Source organism: Heloderma suspectum, chromosome 3 (genome assembly GCF_057233095.1).
Source record: "Heloderma suspectum isolate Gila_16-S chromosome 3, 16-S_ref, whole genome shotgun sequence".
NCBI lineage: Eukaryota > Metazoa > Chordata > Lepidosauria > Squamata > Helodermatidae > Heloderma > Heloderma suspectum.
The window spans coordinates 140,842,501-140,855,988 of record NC_139460.1 but is presented as its reverse complement, the minus strand read 5'-3'; the positions used below and the strand labels follow the sequence as shown (position 1 = coordinate 140,855,988).

Sequence of the window (13,488 nt, the reverse complement as noted above, 5' to 3'; positions counted from 1 at the left end):
TCCAGGAGTGTGCCTTTCAGTGTGACCCCGGTCAAGGGGTGTTTCATAGAATCATAGAATAGTAGGGTTGGGAGGGACCTATAAGACCATCAAGTCCAACCCCGTTTAATGCAGGAATCCAGGTCAGAGCATCCCTGACAGATGGCTGTCCAGCTTCATCTTGAATGCCTCCAGTTCCCACTATCTCCCAGGGTAAACGGTTCCATTGTCGTATTGCTCTAACAGCTGGGGATGGCAGAGAATTCCGCCATGGATTTCAGTGAGGCCGAATGCACTGGCATTCGGCCCCCTGAAACCCGTGGCGGAACGGCCTCCCACCCCCTGCCACTCCGCGGAATCCCCCCGGGACAAAGCTTACCTGGGGCAGATGCGGTGCCAGCGGCTCCGGCAGCAGCTGGTCTCTCGGCCGGCTGCTGCAGCCGCAAATGGCAGCCATCATAGCGGCCACCATTTGCGTCTTGCCATGCTGCCGTGATAGGCTACGTAAGTATTTACGTAGCCTATCACAGAAAGAGGAGGGGCACAAACGGTGTAGCGGCCGCCGTTTGCGTCCCTGCTCTTTGCCATGATAGGCTACGTAAATACTTACGTAGCCTATCACGGCAGCCTGGAAGGACGCAAACGGTGGCTGCTACGACGGCCGCCATTTGCGGCCGCAGCAGCCCGGCCGCAGCCGGAACTCCGGCTGCGGACGGCCCTGGCTGGCGGCTCTGTGGAGCCACTGCGGAGCGGAGCCAGCCAGGGAGGATTCCGGGGGGAGGGGCAGAGCGCCTCCCCCCCACCGCGGATGCCCCTGCGCAGAGCCAGGTAAGGGATTCGTACATCCCTACTAACAGACAGGAAGTTTTCCTGATGTTCAGCTGGAATCTGGCTTCCTGTAGCTTGAGCCCATTATTCCATGTCCTGTACTCTGGGATGATTGAGAGATCCTGGCCTTCCTCTCAACCTTTCACGTGTGTTTCCTGTGTGTTTTCTGTCCTTGTACAAACCAATTAGTGTCTGCTCAGAAGTAACTCCCATTGTGCTCAATGAGACTTCTCCCCTGAATGCCCACATCAGAATTTACAGAGATCCTCCTCAATTGAAATGGCACAGTTTAAAGCACATTCCCTAAATGCTCTAAAGCACCATCTCAATGCTTCGATTCTCTGCTGATTTATTTATTTATGCATGCATGCGCTGTTGTTTGGTTTATTGTCTTAGGAAGTGACTACTTCACAGCTTCGTTATAGAGATCCTGCACAATATCGGTTTGGTTAGAAAGGGGGCTGGTTTCCCATGCCTGTGTTCTCCCCCCACCCCTCTTTCCCAGCACAAGCATATGTGTGTCTACTTGGAAGTAACTCCCATTGTGCTCAATGAGGCTTGCTCCTGAAATGCAGGTGCATCTGGAGCTTCAGGGGAAAGGAGAAATGGGAGGAGAGGGGGGAAGCCTCCCTCACTGGCTGAGCAGCCCCTGCCAGTCAGATGACATTCACTCCAACCCCCAAACCCACCCAGAAGTGTGTTCTGTGAAGTGATTTTTACTGGTGCAGAGCACTCCCTCATGGAGCCCTGCATGGACCAAATTACAGCAAAGCTGATTCCTGTTAAGGAATCCAGCACTCCTCCATTCGCTTCTCCTTCGGTTGTCGTGGAGACACAGTCCTGATGTGAGGAAAAGGTGGGAGTTGATGGGTGCGTATCTCTGGCTTTCACTGGTCCAGGTGAGCAAGATAGCCAGGGGAACTTTGGTGATTGTCTTAAAGAAAGGTGACAAAAGACTCATGTAGGCATGCTTGCTTTCACAATATTGGGGTTTCAGGGTCTTATAACTTAAAAAAATATCTTTATTTTTAAACACGGTTAGAAAGTATGTAAAATATTTCATGGTGGAGGCTTCTCTAGTTGTTGTCCTGAGGCAAGATCTGAAGTTTGCAAGTGTTCACTGAGGAATTAATACAGCGAGAACACAATCATTGGCCAGAAAGTTGTATGCAAGAAATCTGCAGCTCCTCTTGGGTTGTGCAAGGCCTCAATATCCTAGGGCTCCTGCTGTTCTGCTCTTCTCCAAGACCAGAAAAACCCTACTCCCCTTCCAGATACAGGCCCTGTCTTCCCAGAACAGCAGAAATTCTCCCCGTCCTCACTTCTCCCCACCCACAGCCTGGAATAGACAACACAGAAGCAGCCCACAGCAATTGTAGCCAGCCCTAGAAATCCATTGTCCTCCTTAGGGATGTAGCCTTGTTCCAGTATTTGAAAGGCTAATTCCTGAACCCGGTGCAATACTGTGTTGATCCCCTTCTCAAAATGTCCCTTAAAATGGCCAATGCCAACAGCCTGTGTGGTACAGGCCCACCTCTTTCATGTTATCCCTCCAGCAATTTTGCAGTGATAACCTATTTTCTCCAACACCCATGTGCAGATACCGTAAGCTTTTAACATTAATTCCGCTGGATTAAATTCAAGGCAAGGTCTTGTGTCGATTTGGGATGGAGGAGGATGTAGATTTCTATAGTGTTGGTACGGAAGTGTGAGTGCCTTCTGTTGGACGGTCCACACACAAGCTTCTGTCTTGCTTCCTGGACTTGTAGGATGATGGGTCCAGCCATACATTACCATGGTGGTGTGGGAGCCTGCTCCTGTGTGGCTGCTTCACCATGCTGCTCAGCTAATGTATAGATCAGCCCTTAACCTGGTGTCCTCGAGATGTGTTAGGCTGCAGCTTCCATCATACTCAACATGGCTGGGAATGACAGGAGTTGTAGTCCAACACATCTGGAGGGCATCAGATTGGGGAAGGCTGGTAGAGATTATGGCAGTCACATGGCCAGGATCAGTAACATCTTCTGGATCCTGGGGAAGGAGGATAGCGATATGGGAAGAAACAACGTAATTATACACACACGCACACACGTCCTTCATTTTGGACCATTCAAGTTATGTGTGGAAGAAACTATGAAAACATGGCTTCACATAGCTGTGGTGCACCTAATGGTTCTGTTCTGAAGCACCCAGTTTTGAGGGGAATTGTTTCTGGGTGCTTGTCTTAACATTCAAGCCGATTCCCTAGATTTTCAGTTATTTTTTTGGCAGATGGCAGGAAACCTATTGGGGAATTTCTGGATCCTTCTATAGAATCAGAGGATCCGTCTTTCTTAACATGGTGGCTTGAGGGAGAAGTGATGGTTCTCTCCCAACTTCTCTATCTAATGTGTGAAAAGCGCAGAGCTGGGTCAGATGTGGAGACATTCCTGGGGTTTGATTCACTGGACATTTTAGTGATGGTAGGCTAGTACATGCTGATGTAGTCTTCCTAGATCTGTACTTTCTAGACATGTCTCTTATGGCTGCTAAAAGTTTGGCCCTTCTCTGAGGCTTTGGAGAATGTGCTTGATTTTTTTTTTCTGGCCGGAGATGCTTGCTAACAGAAGCTGCGCTTGAGAGTACAATGCTTTGTCTTAGTAAGCAAATTAGAGGTTGCCTCTAATGCAGGTTGCATTAAATAAACATATTACACATTTCTTCCATTGAAAATTTTTGCTAGATCTGCATATAAGTGAACTCTGCTAAACATCTGCATATTTTTCATGGACCAGTTTCTCTCCTCCATGGCAATTCTTACAGCTGCCTCTTTCAGTAACAGCAGCTTTATCAGCGGACCTGTGCAGCCTGGATCTTCTGGCTATTAATCCTGTCATAAATCGCCTCACATATGCATAGTACAATGTAGCTCATCCTTGCGACAGTCTTGTAAGGTAGGCTGCCACTCGTGTATTCTAGATGGTAGAGGACTGTGGGTTGAAGGGAAAGTGATGTGCCCAAGGCCATGCAGTGAGGCAACAGGTGAGGTAGGACTTCACAGCATCTGCTGTTGAACGTCCAGCTACCCATTGGCTAGGATCCTGAGCGCCGTCCGGCTGGCGGGCACATCCCCTGAGCAGAGTCCTGCTAGCAGAAGGCAAGAGGCCACTTTCACTGATCTTCCCCTTGCAGCCATGTGTGGCCCCTAAAAATCTGCTCCTGAGGGCCAGGGGACCGTCTGGAACAGTGTGTTGAGGGGGTTCGGGGGGAGGGGAGGATTGGTGAGAATTGACTCCCTCCCACACTGCCTTGCAGCAGCAGGGTTCTCTGCTGCATCTCGGTCCTGTCCATGAATGGAAGGACTAGAAGCCTGGCTAAGATCCAAGGTTTTGCCTATTGGAAAACAGGAACTATATGTGTCCTCTGAAACTTGCTTTTTCCTTCTTCGCTACTCTGAAACGGAGGAAATTCAAATGCGCTCCCCCTCCCACTCCTTTTGGAGAGTGTGTTAATCCAGCCTCCCCCAGCCTGGTGCATGTTAGATTACATGATGGGAGTTGTAGTCCAACACCTATGGAGGATAGCAGGGGAAGGCCATGTTTATCTGTCAAGAGAGGTGCTCAGCTTGCAGGGGAAGGCCACGTTTGTTTGTCAGGAGAGGTGCTCAGCTTGCTGCAATCGACGTAATAGTTCTAAACTTGTAAAAGGGGGTCAGCGTTGACAACTTGAACTGTTTCTCCGATGAAATCCTATGGTAGGTGTCACTGTGGTTTCAAAAATAGCTGTGGGTTCACTTCAGACTTCCTGTTGTCCTGGGCAGGTTAGGGGACATGATGGTCATGGGAGACTTTTCTCTAAGTACTCCAGGAACGTTATGTGTCAACAAGGGAGAGGGCCTTCTTGGTTGTGGCACCCCAACTGTGGCATACCTTCCGCACTGAGGTGTGACTGGCGCCAACATTGCAGCTGTTTGGGTGCCAGCTCAAAACCTTTTTGCCTGCCGAGGCATTTTTAATTGGTTGATGCTTGTCTGTTATTACAATTTTCTGCCTTCGCTGTCTTGCTTGATCATGATAATGTGGTTTTATTGTATTGTGTATCATTTTAGTCATATTTGTACCCTGCCCTGGTATCTATCCTCTGGGATGAAGGGTGGCTTAAAAATGTTTAAATAAATTTATTTTAAAAATAATTTATTTATCTAAATAATAGATTGGGGATGCAATCCTATGCATGATTAGACAGAAAAAAAGTCCTACAACTCCCAGCTTTCCCCAGCCAGCATAGCTGTCTAAACATGCATAGGATTGCACCCTTAGATTATTTAATAGATTATGTAAAGAATAATTTTGGTAGACAGGGCTGACACCTGCTCTGTCCTTTGGGGAAGGTCAGGACTGAGGTGGGAGGAGGAAAGCAAACGGGACAGTGAAGGAGTGTACTTGAGAGAAGGTATTCTTAATACTAGATGCTGGGAAGGTTGTTGCCATCACACCCTGCTGGAGGACTTCCTTGAGGCATCCTGCTGGTTACTGTCAGCCGACAGGAAAACTGAGTTAGACTGTCCAGGCAGTTCTCCTCTTCCTTTTTGTTTATGTCTCTTACTAATTATCTCGTATGTCACTCAGAGAAAAGGGAATAAGCTGTGTGTGTGTGTGTGTGTGTCTATGATGAGCCAGATAAGAGACTCTGTCCCATTTCACCAGTGGAGTCAGAGCTAGAGTAGGAAAGCTGAGAGGAAAGGGAAGAAATGAGAGCAGGCCGAGCCCTACCATTAGGCAGAGTGAAGTGACCACCTCAGGCAGCAGATACTGGGGAACATGTTGAAATGTTAGAGGACAGCTGTTTGTGCCATGTGTGCCTGCCCTGCAACCCCTAAGTTAATCTGCTGCCTTCAGGTGCAGTGGAGGACACTCTATATCATCAGTGTTGAAGTAAGGTTCCAGTCAGCTTCTCATACAGGGAGTGGAGAGGGTGCTGTCATGTCCATCTCAGGTGGCAAATGTCTCGAGCCGACCGCAGGTTCTGATTTTATTTACATTTCCATGCTGCCCATCAACTAAAAGTTATCTGAGCTGTTCAGAAATAGAAAGTTAAAACCATAAAGTGTAAAAAATAAAACACAGTTTTATTTAACACAGTTTTATTTAAAACTTAAAGTTTTAATTTTAATTTTATTTAAAAGTTTAAATTTAATTTTATTTAAAAATTTAAATAAAACTTAACACAGTTTTATTTAACTTAACACAGTTAAAACAGCATATGGACGAAACTAGCAACAGAAAACAATAATAGAGCAAAGAACTTTGAAAGCACTGTAACTATAAAGCCTGGGGAAACTAAGAAGTCTTCATCTGGCATTGAAAAGATTACAACATGGGTGTCAGGCGAGCCTCTCTGGGGAGAGCATTCCACAACTGGGGTGCCACCACTGAAAAGGCTCTCTCCTTACAGGCTTACCCACAGTTCTCACCTCACTGGAGAAAGGCCTCTGAAGGTGATTTTAAGGAAGGGGAAACTCTGGCCTGTGGGGATTTCCCAACTGGCACACCAGCTTCTGCTGCAGGCCCTGCCCCCTCTCGTAGGCCCCACCCAATGCCCCTAGGGAAAGGCTGACTTTCTCTAGTGCTGAGAAGGGAAACCCCAGTCTTACCTCCAGCCATTGATTACACCATGCTTCTGTGCCTGGAGAAAGGAGTCAGCTGATGTCAGAGGGTGGGGGTTCAGGAGGGAGGTTCCCCACCAGGGTTAGAACAGCTCCCAACCCCTGTCTTAGGGTCTGGGCCGGGGAGTTTCAGATTTTTCTCCTGGAAGAGAATATTCTCTCCCTTTCCCTACCTCCAGTATTTCCCTGAAAACAGCAGGAAGGAGTGGACTTCCTTCAGAGTTGAGGACTGATGTGGCATCAGGAGCCTGTCCAGGGATGGACACCTTGTGGCCCTCCGGATGTTTTGGCCTACAAATCCCATGATCCTTCACTATTGGCTATGCTGGCTAGGGCTGATTGGAGTTGTAGGCCAAGTCCTTCCTTCAGCGACTGTGGGCCAAAACATCTGGTGGGCCACAAGTTGCCCATCGATGCTGTTGGCCAATCCACTTCCTCAGCCCTCCTGCTTGTTTTGCATATTCTGAACTCCAGAAAGCGAAGCTAGGCCAGGAGAGGAAGCAGATGCCACCTGGGGTGGTGTGTGTGCAGGGAGAGGAAGCTGGCTGGGAACAAGGAAGGGTAGCTGAGGCTGGCATTTTTCCACCCATTCAGATACAGCTCATCTTCACAACTGAGTTTCCATATACATGCTCACCATTTAGTAGGTTGCCTGCTGGTACAGGAACACCCCACCTCTCCTGAATCAAGTGTGTGAAAGGGCTGTGGAACTCCTACAGCCCAGTTCTGCGATATACCTTGTTTTGCTTTCTCTAATCTGGGGGGCTCCTTGTTCCAGGTTCTAACCTTAGGTATAAGTGTCCCATTTTTAGACTTCTCGAGCCATTGGGGTGTCTGGTGTGCTGCAAGGTTTCGATGTCTATCCCATATGGAAATTTCTTAGGGTACACTTTGTACCCCCTTTCTTGAACTAGGTATACAGATGTCCCATTACTAGCCTTTCCTATTAATTTGGGTGTCTTGGAATATGTGTCCATCAAAGATCCAGTCTCTGGGTCATTTGGAAGTATCACAATAATTTTGATACCCCTGTGAGTTGATCGGTCAGGCCCAGGCAGTTTCTGTTTTTTTTAAAAATCAGGGTGCTATACAAAAAGTAAACTCAGTGTAAAATGAATAATATAAAAAAGGCAGATAGCAGCAGCATAATGTAGCACAAGTAAAACTTCAGTTCAAAGGGCTGAACAAATGAAAAAGGTCATGGCCTGACACTGGAAAGACATGAGAGAAGGTGCCAGGCAAGCCTTGCTTGGGAGACCATTTCACAAGCAGGGCACCACCACCTCTCCCAGTCGCCCCCGCTTCACCTCAGATGGCAGTGGGCACCTGGAGGAGGGCCTCCAGAGATCATAGAGTTGGAAGGGCCTTTGGAAATCATCCGACCCAAACTTCTGCTGAATGCTGAATCTGCAGTACAGGATGCAACTACAGCAGGGGTGTTGAACCTCTTTCAGCCCAGTTTTGTTTAGGAGAAGCTGCACTGCAGTGGCAAAAATGGCGGGGCCAAATGAAACAGGGGTGGGGTCAAAAATACAAAAAATACCAGCATAGTTTAGCCTAAATCTCTTAGGGCGCAATCCTATGGCTGCTAGACAGTGGCTAGATGGTCATAGGATTGGTCGGTTTCTGGGAACCGACCTCGGAGCCTGCACTCTGAGGTCGGTTCCTGGAGAACCACCTCCCTGCCCCCTCCCCCACCATCATCCCCAGGCTCATAAGAGCAGTGCAGAGCGGGGCAAAAGGGAGCATTCCCGGGGGCGGGGAGTCCAGCAGTGCCAGTATAACGCTTCCTATGCGTCATTCGGCCTCCCCAACCCACTCTCTGATGTCCCACGGCTAGACAGCCAAAATTGGCTGTCTAGCCAAAATTGGCTGTCTAGCCACGAATTCAGGGCAGGTGGAGCACAGAGGAGACAATCCCCTCTGCTCTCCTCCTGCTATGCATTGGATAGGTGCTCGCCTCCCCGATAGGATTACTCCTTTACTTACTTACTTATTTATTAATTCTAGTTTTCAACTGCCCAATAGCTGAGGTCCTCTGAGTGACGTGTAATACATCAAAAACATAAAATACAACCATAAATAAATAAATAAATAAATAAATACAGCACCAAATAAAACCAAGATAAAATCAGCAGCAAAGAATAAAACCATTCCAGCACATAAAACGAAATGCCAGTACTTGAGCCTTAGGAGAGGCAATTCAACCATTTAGATTGGGGGTGGGGGGGACTGCACAAAAGCCAGGAAACCACTACACAATTAGTGGTCAGGGAAAGGGGGTGGAGCGAGGGGAAGGGAGCTTGGCCCTCTGGGGAGCCCCAGAGGGCCGGATTGGGACCTCAGGAGGGCCAGATTTTGCTCCCAGGCCTGAGGTTCTGCACCCCTAAACTACAGCATTCCTGTCAGAGGGCCATCCAGCCTCTGCTTAAATACAGTCTGTTTTTAAATACTGTCAAACAGCCCTTACAATTAGGACGTTTCTCCTAATGTTTAGCCAAAATCTTTTTCTTGGCCATTCCCACTCATTGATTCTAGTTCGGAGTGTCCAGGCAGGCTCGTGTTGGGGAAGGACCCAAGCCATTCAGGACTTTAGGAAGAGGCAGTCAGCACTGTGCATTGTGCCCAGAGATGTCTGAAGACTAAGTAAAACTGTGAAGCAAAGTGATCTAGTCTGCGTAAATGCTGATCAGATCACCGCTCCACTCAGGTGGTTCCTATGTCTTTGAAGTTGTTGGGTATCGACCTCCAAAGAAACAAGCAGCTTTGCAAGAGATTTTTTTTTTAAATGTCTTTTTTTACAGTTCTATCTCTGTGGAAGCTGAGCAAAAGCTATACATCAGAGAGGAATATAATCGCTAGGCTCCAAATGAGTCTCTTTTAAAAAATTATATATATATATATATATATATATATATATATATATATGTATATATATATATATAAACCCATCTCTAAAGGATGGTGACAATTACTGAATTTCATCTTGGCATTTTTATATTTGACAAGGTGACATTGTGGATGAAATGTATATTGTAAAACGCTGCTGTGCGGTAAGAAAATGATTGAATGTAAATATTTCAAGATGTGGACTGCTGTTCAAATGTTATCATAAATCTCTGCCATTGTTTTAGGGGATAATTCTTCATGCATATTTGAGTTGAATGGATAGGTCCAGCCCCTGGAAGGGTAATCTTCTGCTTGTTATTGCCTTAGCGCTGCTAATGGTTTAATTTTCGACTGTAGACTTTTTGCGTGTGTGGAAGTATTCCCTGTTGCTTTTTTATGATAAATGTGGAATTTTAAAATTCTAACTAGAGCATAATGGCCACACTTCCACTTGTCTTGTAAGTTGGTGCTTTCCTTAGCTTTCCGAAAGGATGGCCATGATCCATCCTGGTGTGGCCACAGCACCCAAGCATGTAGGATTTGGCATAGGACCCAGTAGAGTTCCTGGTTGGAGCAATCTCTGCCAAGAGGGAGCACTGGCTGAGGCTGTGAAAGCACACAGACCTTCTCTTGCTGATAAAGGGTGAGGAACTACGATGTGCGCATACCTCTACTCTCCAAGGGTCGGCACCAGGGCAGCATTGAACTTGATGCCAATTTGTCTGCATGGAGGTATTGAGCGACACCAGGATGGATTGTGGGCTATGTTTGTTTTATAACAATTTAGTGCAAGATGACCACCAAATTGTATGGCACATCTATGGAAATACGTTCTGTGAGTGGAGTCCATGCGCCAAACCTTGGTGAAAAGATTATAGGGAAAAGCGGGCATCAGCAGCTCTGGCTGTTGCTAACCTCTTCATTCCCACATCCTTTATTTCCTGGCCTCGATGGCTGTGCACTTCCCTTGCTGCGAGAACAAGTAATATGCAGGAGGTTCCCTAAGAGGTCTATTACCTGGTACCCTCCAGATTTGATGGACAGGAACTCCCATCATCCCCAGGCAGCATGATGGGAGATGTAGTCTAACACATCTGGAGGGCACCAGGTTGAGGAAGGCTGGCCTGTTACCTTCTTTTCCTACTCAATGTTCCAGCATTCCACTGTAAGTTATGTCTGTCTTCTCCTGGAACCACTTTGCCAGCGGTGTGAGTCATTGGCTGCCATGTGAACAGAACGCTGGACTAGATAGGCCTTTGGTCTGCTTCAGCATGGTTCTTTCTATGTCATTTATGTGAGATTTGGCATGACTTTTAAATTCTTGTATTTTGGTTTCTTGCAGGTTTGGGAGGTTTACCGTAGCGGCACTCCAGTCCAAGCTAGAGCAGTGCGAGCGTGAAACGAACCGCCTTAAGAAGGCCCTGCAAAGAAGTGACTCGTATATAGAGGATTTGGAGTCCCAAGTCTCACACCTGAAGAGGGAATGTGACCAAAGGCAAAATGCAAGTCCCGAAAGTGAAGCTGCCGTTTCCATGGAGGAGAAAGCGAGCGAAAGTGCCCCCAATGAGATTGCACTCTTGGAAAGCCCGGAAGAGCACATTAGTCAAAACTGCTTGTGTGCCAGCCATGGCCCTGGTGATCTCGAGCAGCCGGCAGGTAGCGGACTGTTAGGCAGCAGCAATGACGTGTGCTTAAACTCAGCCAGCCAGGGTTGTTCGGACGAATCTGTTGCCCAGGGCTCTGCTGCGCGAGATGTTTTTACAGGCTCGCAGGAGGGTCTCTTGGATATAGCGGGCTCTGATATGGATACCTGTTCAGAGCAAACGTGGGACAAAATTGAAGACTGCGTCCCATACAAAGATGAGCTTTATGACCTTCCAGATCCGTGTACACCTTTGTCACTCAGTTGCCTCCAGCTGAACACTCCGAGCAACAAGGATGATCCTGCTGGGAAAGAGGAGAGTGCAAGAGAGCCATCCACCTTCCTAAGGAAACTGGAATTTGAAGATTTTGGTGAGGCGTCGGATGACGGCAACAAAGACTCTCCTGAACATAGTGCAAGCAGTTGCGAGAGCGGTGAAAACAAGGCGGCTTGTTTTGCTTCGGACAAACCCGTGTTTTGGAACAGATGCCAGCCGCATTATGATGAGAACTTGGACTTTGAAGGCTCGGAGCCAAATGCAGTCACGAGTGACTCGGGAGAGTCTTCAGCGAAATCCAGCGATAAAACGCACAATCCAATTGTGCCTAAAAAACTGCATTCTGTCCGCACTTCAGAAATGAATCGTACCAGAACCTCCAGCGAGGCATCAATGGATGCCGCCTACCTTGATAAAATCTCCGAACTGGATTCCATGATGTCGGAATCTGACAATAGCAAGAGCCCCTATTATACTTCCAAGTCGTCTTCTGACCTGGATAATTCCTGCAAGGCAGCTCAGCGTCCTGATCTTTTAAATGAAAATGATAAGAATAGGAAGGAAAGGAAGGAGCAAAACTCCCTAAAATGTCCTCTGTCGGCTGATCCTTCAGAAGAGGAGAACGAGTGGAAATCCACAACTTTTTCAATCCTTTCTCCGTCTGCGTTAGACGTCACTGAGTCTTTCCCGCTCTTTGCAGGCCGGACTTCAGAAACAAGTGAAATAAAACCACAGAGCTTCTTGTTCCAAAGAGAGCTTTCCCCAAGCTTTCTCTTTAGTAACTCTCGAGGATCGTTTGAAGAGCACAAGCTTGGGTCGCCTCTCTTTAAGGTGGCTCCTGAGCTACAAAATCTCCACAACCAACTCCAATCTCCTTGGTCACCATCCTTCATACCCGACAGAAAAGCCAAAAATATCCATGCATCTGCAAAAAGGAAAATTCAGAGTAGCCTGTCTAGTGCAAGTCCCTCAAAAACAACCAAGAACTGATTCCCTTGCTGACTTTCCTTTTTCTAAACAAAACATATATTTAATGCCAATGTGAAAATGTTCAGATTCCCCCACCTAGAGTGAATTCTTCTTAGGTCCTCCTTTGATCTCAGTCTGTCCAGTACTTAAATACTGAGTGACGGAGCTTGAATATTCTCTCTTTAGAGTATGGAGCTCTTTCGCTGAAGAAGAAATCTTCAGAACGTTCATCGCTTGATGTCTTCAGTTTTAGACACCATCTTTTTTTTTTAGTGTTGGGTTATATGACGTCTTCTATCCTGCCAGGAGCTGCTAAACGTCCAGTTAGTGAGTGTGAAAGATCTTCAAAATGGTTTCTCATTGAAATCAATCTTTAAATGGGTAAGACACCTGTGTGACAGCTTCTTAGTCTCTTTGCTTGTGCAAAAATGTGATGGCAGCTGTTGCTGAGCCCAGCTTCTCTTTGAACCTGGATTTCAGAATAAAACATTTGCCTGCTCATATCTGCATGAGTTGGTCTCTCTCTCTCTCTCTACTGAATCTGTAGTTTTCACTGTGTAGCTGTTAGTATCTCTCTTCTTTCCTTCAGCAAGTTTTCAGTTGGAAAAAAATGCCTTTTTGCTTAAGACGGAGAACCCAGTTATTTTTGTGTCTTTTTAAAAAATTAAACACTGCTTTTAACTTTCTAAAAAAAAAAATGCTCTACTGTTGTACATGACCGTGTGATTTGTGCCTGTGTAGTTCATAAAAATGGGTTGGTATGCTAATGGCTTGTTTACTGAATGTGCACTGAGCATTTTACATGAATACTGTACTGTTTTACATTAATACTGCATGCTTTTCTATGTGGAATGAATAAAAAACAAAGTCACAAGCACCGTAATTTTTGATGTTGCTTCAAATATTGAATTAGCCTAAAAAGAAAAAGAATTGAGAACTTCTGCAATTAGAAATCCTACCCCAAATTTTCATTAAGCTGTTCTCTGTGATAGAAACGCACACCAATTTTGTCAAAAGTACCGTAGTAATAATGTAGCTGGTGTCTTGGATTTCTATTATGCATTTATTTATTTATTTATTTTAAAAAATCAGTAGATTGGTATCCTCCAAAGAGTTCAGGTTGGTATAAATGAGGGTATTACGCTTTGAGGTGGATAACAACCCTGTCCGTTAGGTTAGTGGAGCCTTCTCCCAACTTGGTGCCCTTCATATGCTTTGGACTTCAACTCCCATCAGCCTTAGCCAGCATGGTCAATGTTC

The 13,488-nt window shown here is 46.5% G+C and overlaps 1 protein-coding gene across 2 annotated transcripts in view; it reads left to right on the top strand.

Annotated features, from left to right (window-relative positions):
- OBI1 (ORC ubiquitin ligase 1) overlaps positions 1-13,143 on the top strand; it is a 49,701-nt gene extending 36,558 nt beyond the window's left edge. For both annotated transcript variants that reach the window (XM_084841815.1, XM_084841816.1), the window contains one exon: positions 10,683-13,143. In XM_084841815.1, coding sequence (XP_084697941.1) covers positions 10,683-12,249 — 1,567 coding nt within the window. In that variant the 3' untranslated portion in view covers positions 12,250-13,143. The remainder of the gene's footprint in view (positions 1-10,682) is intronic.
- Positions 13,144-13,488: the final 345 nt, after the last annotated feature.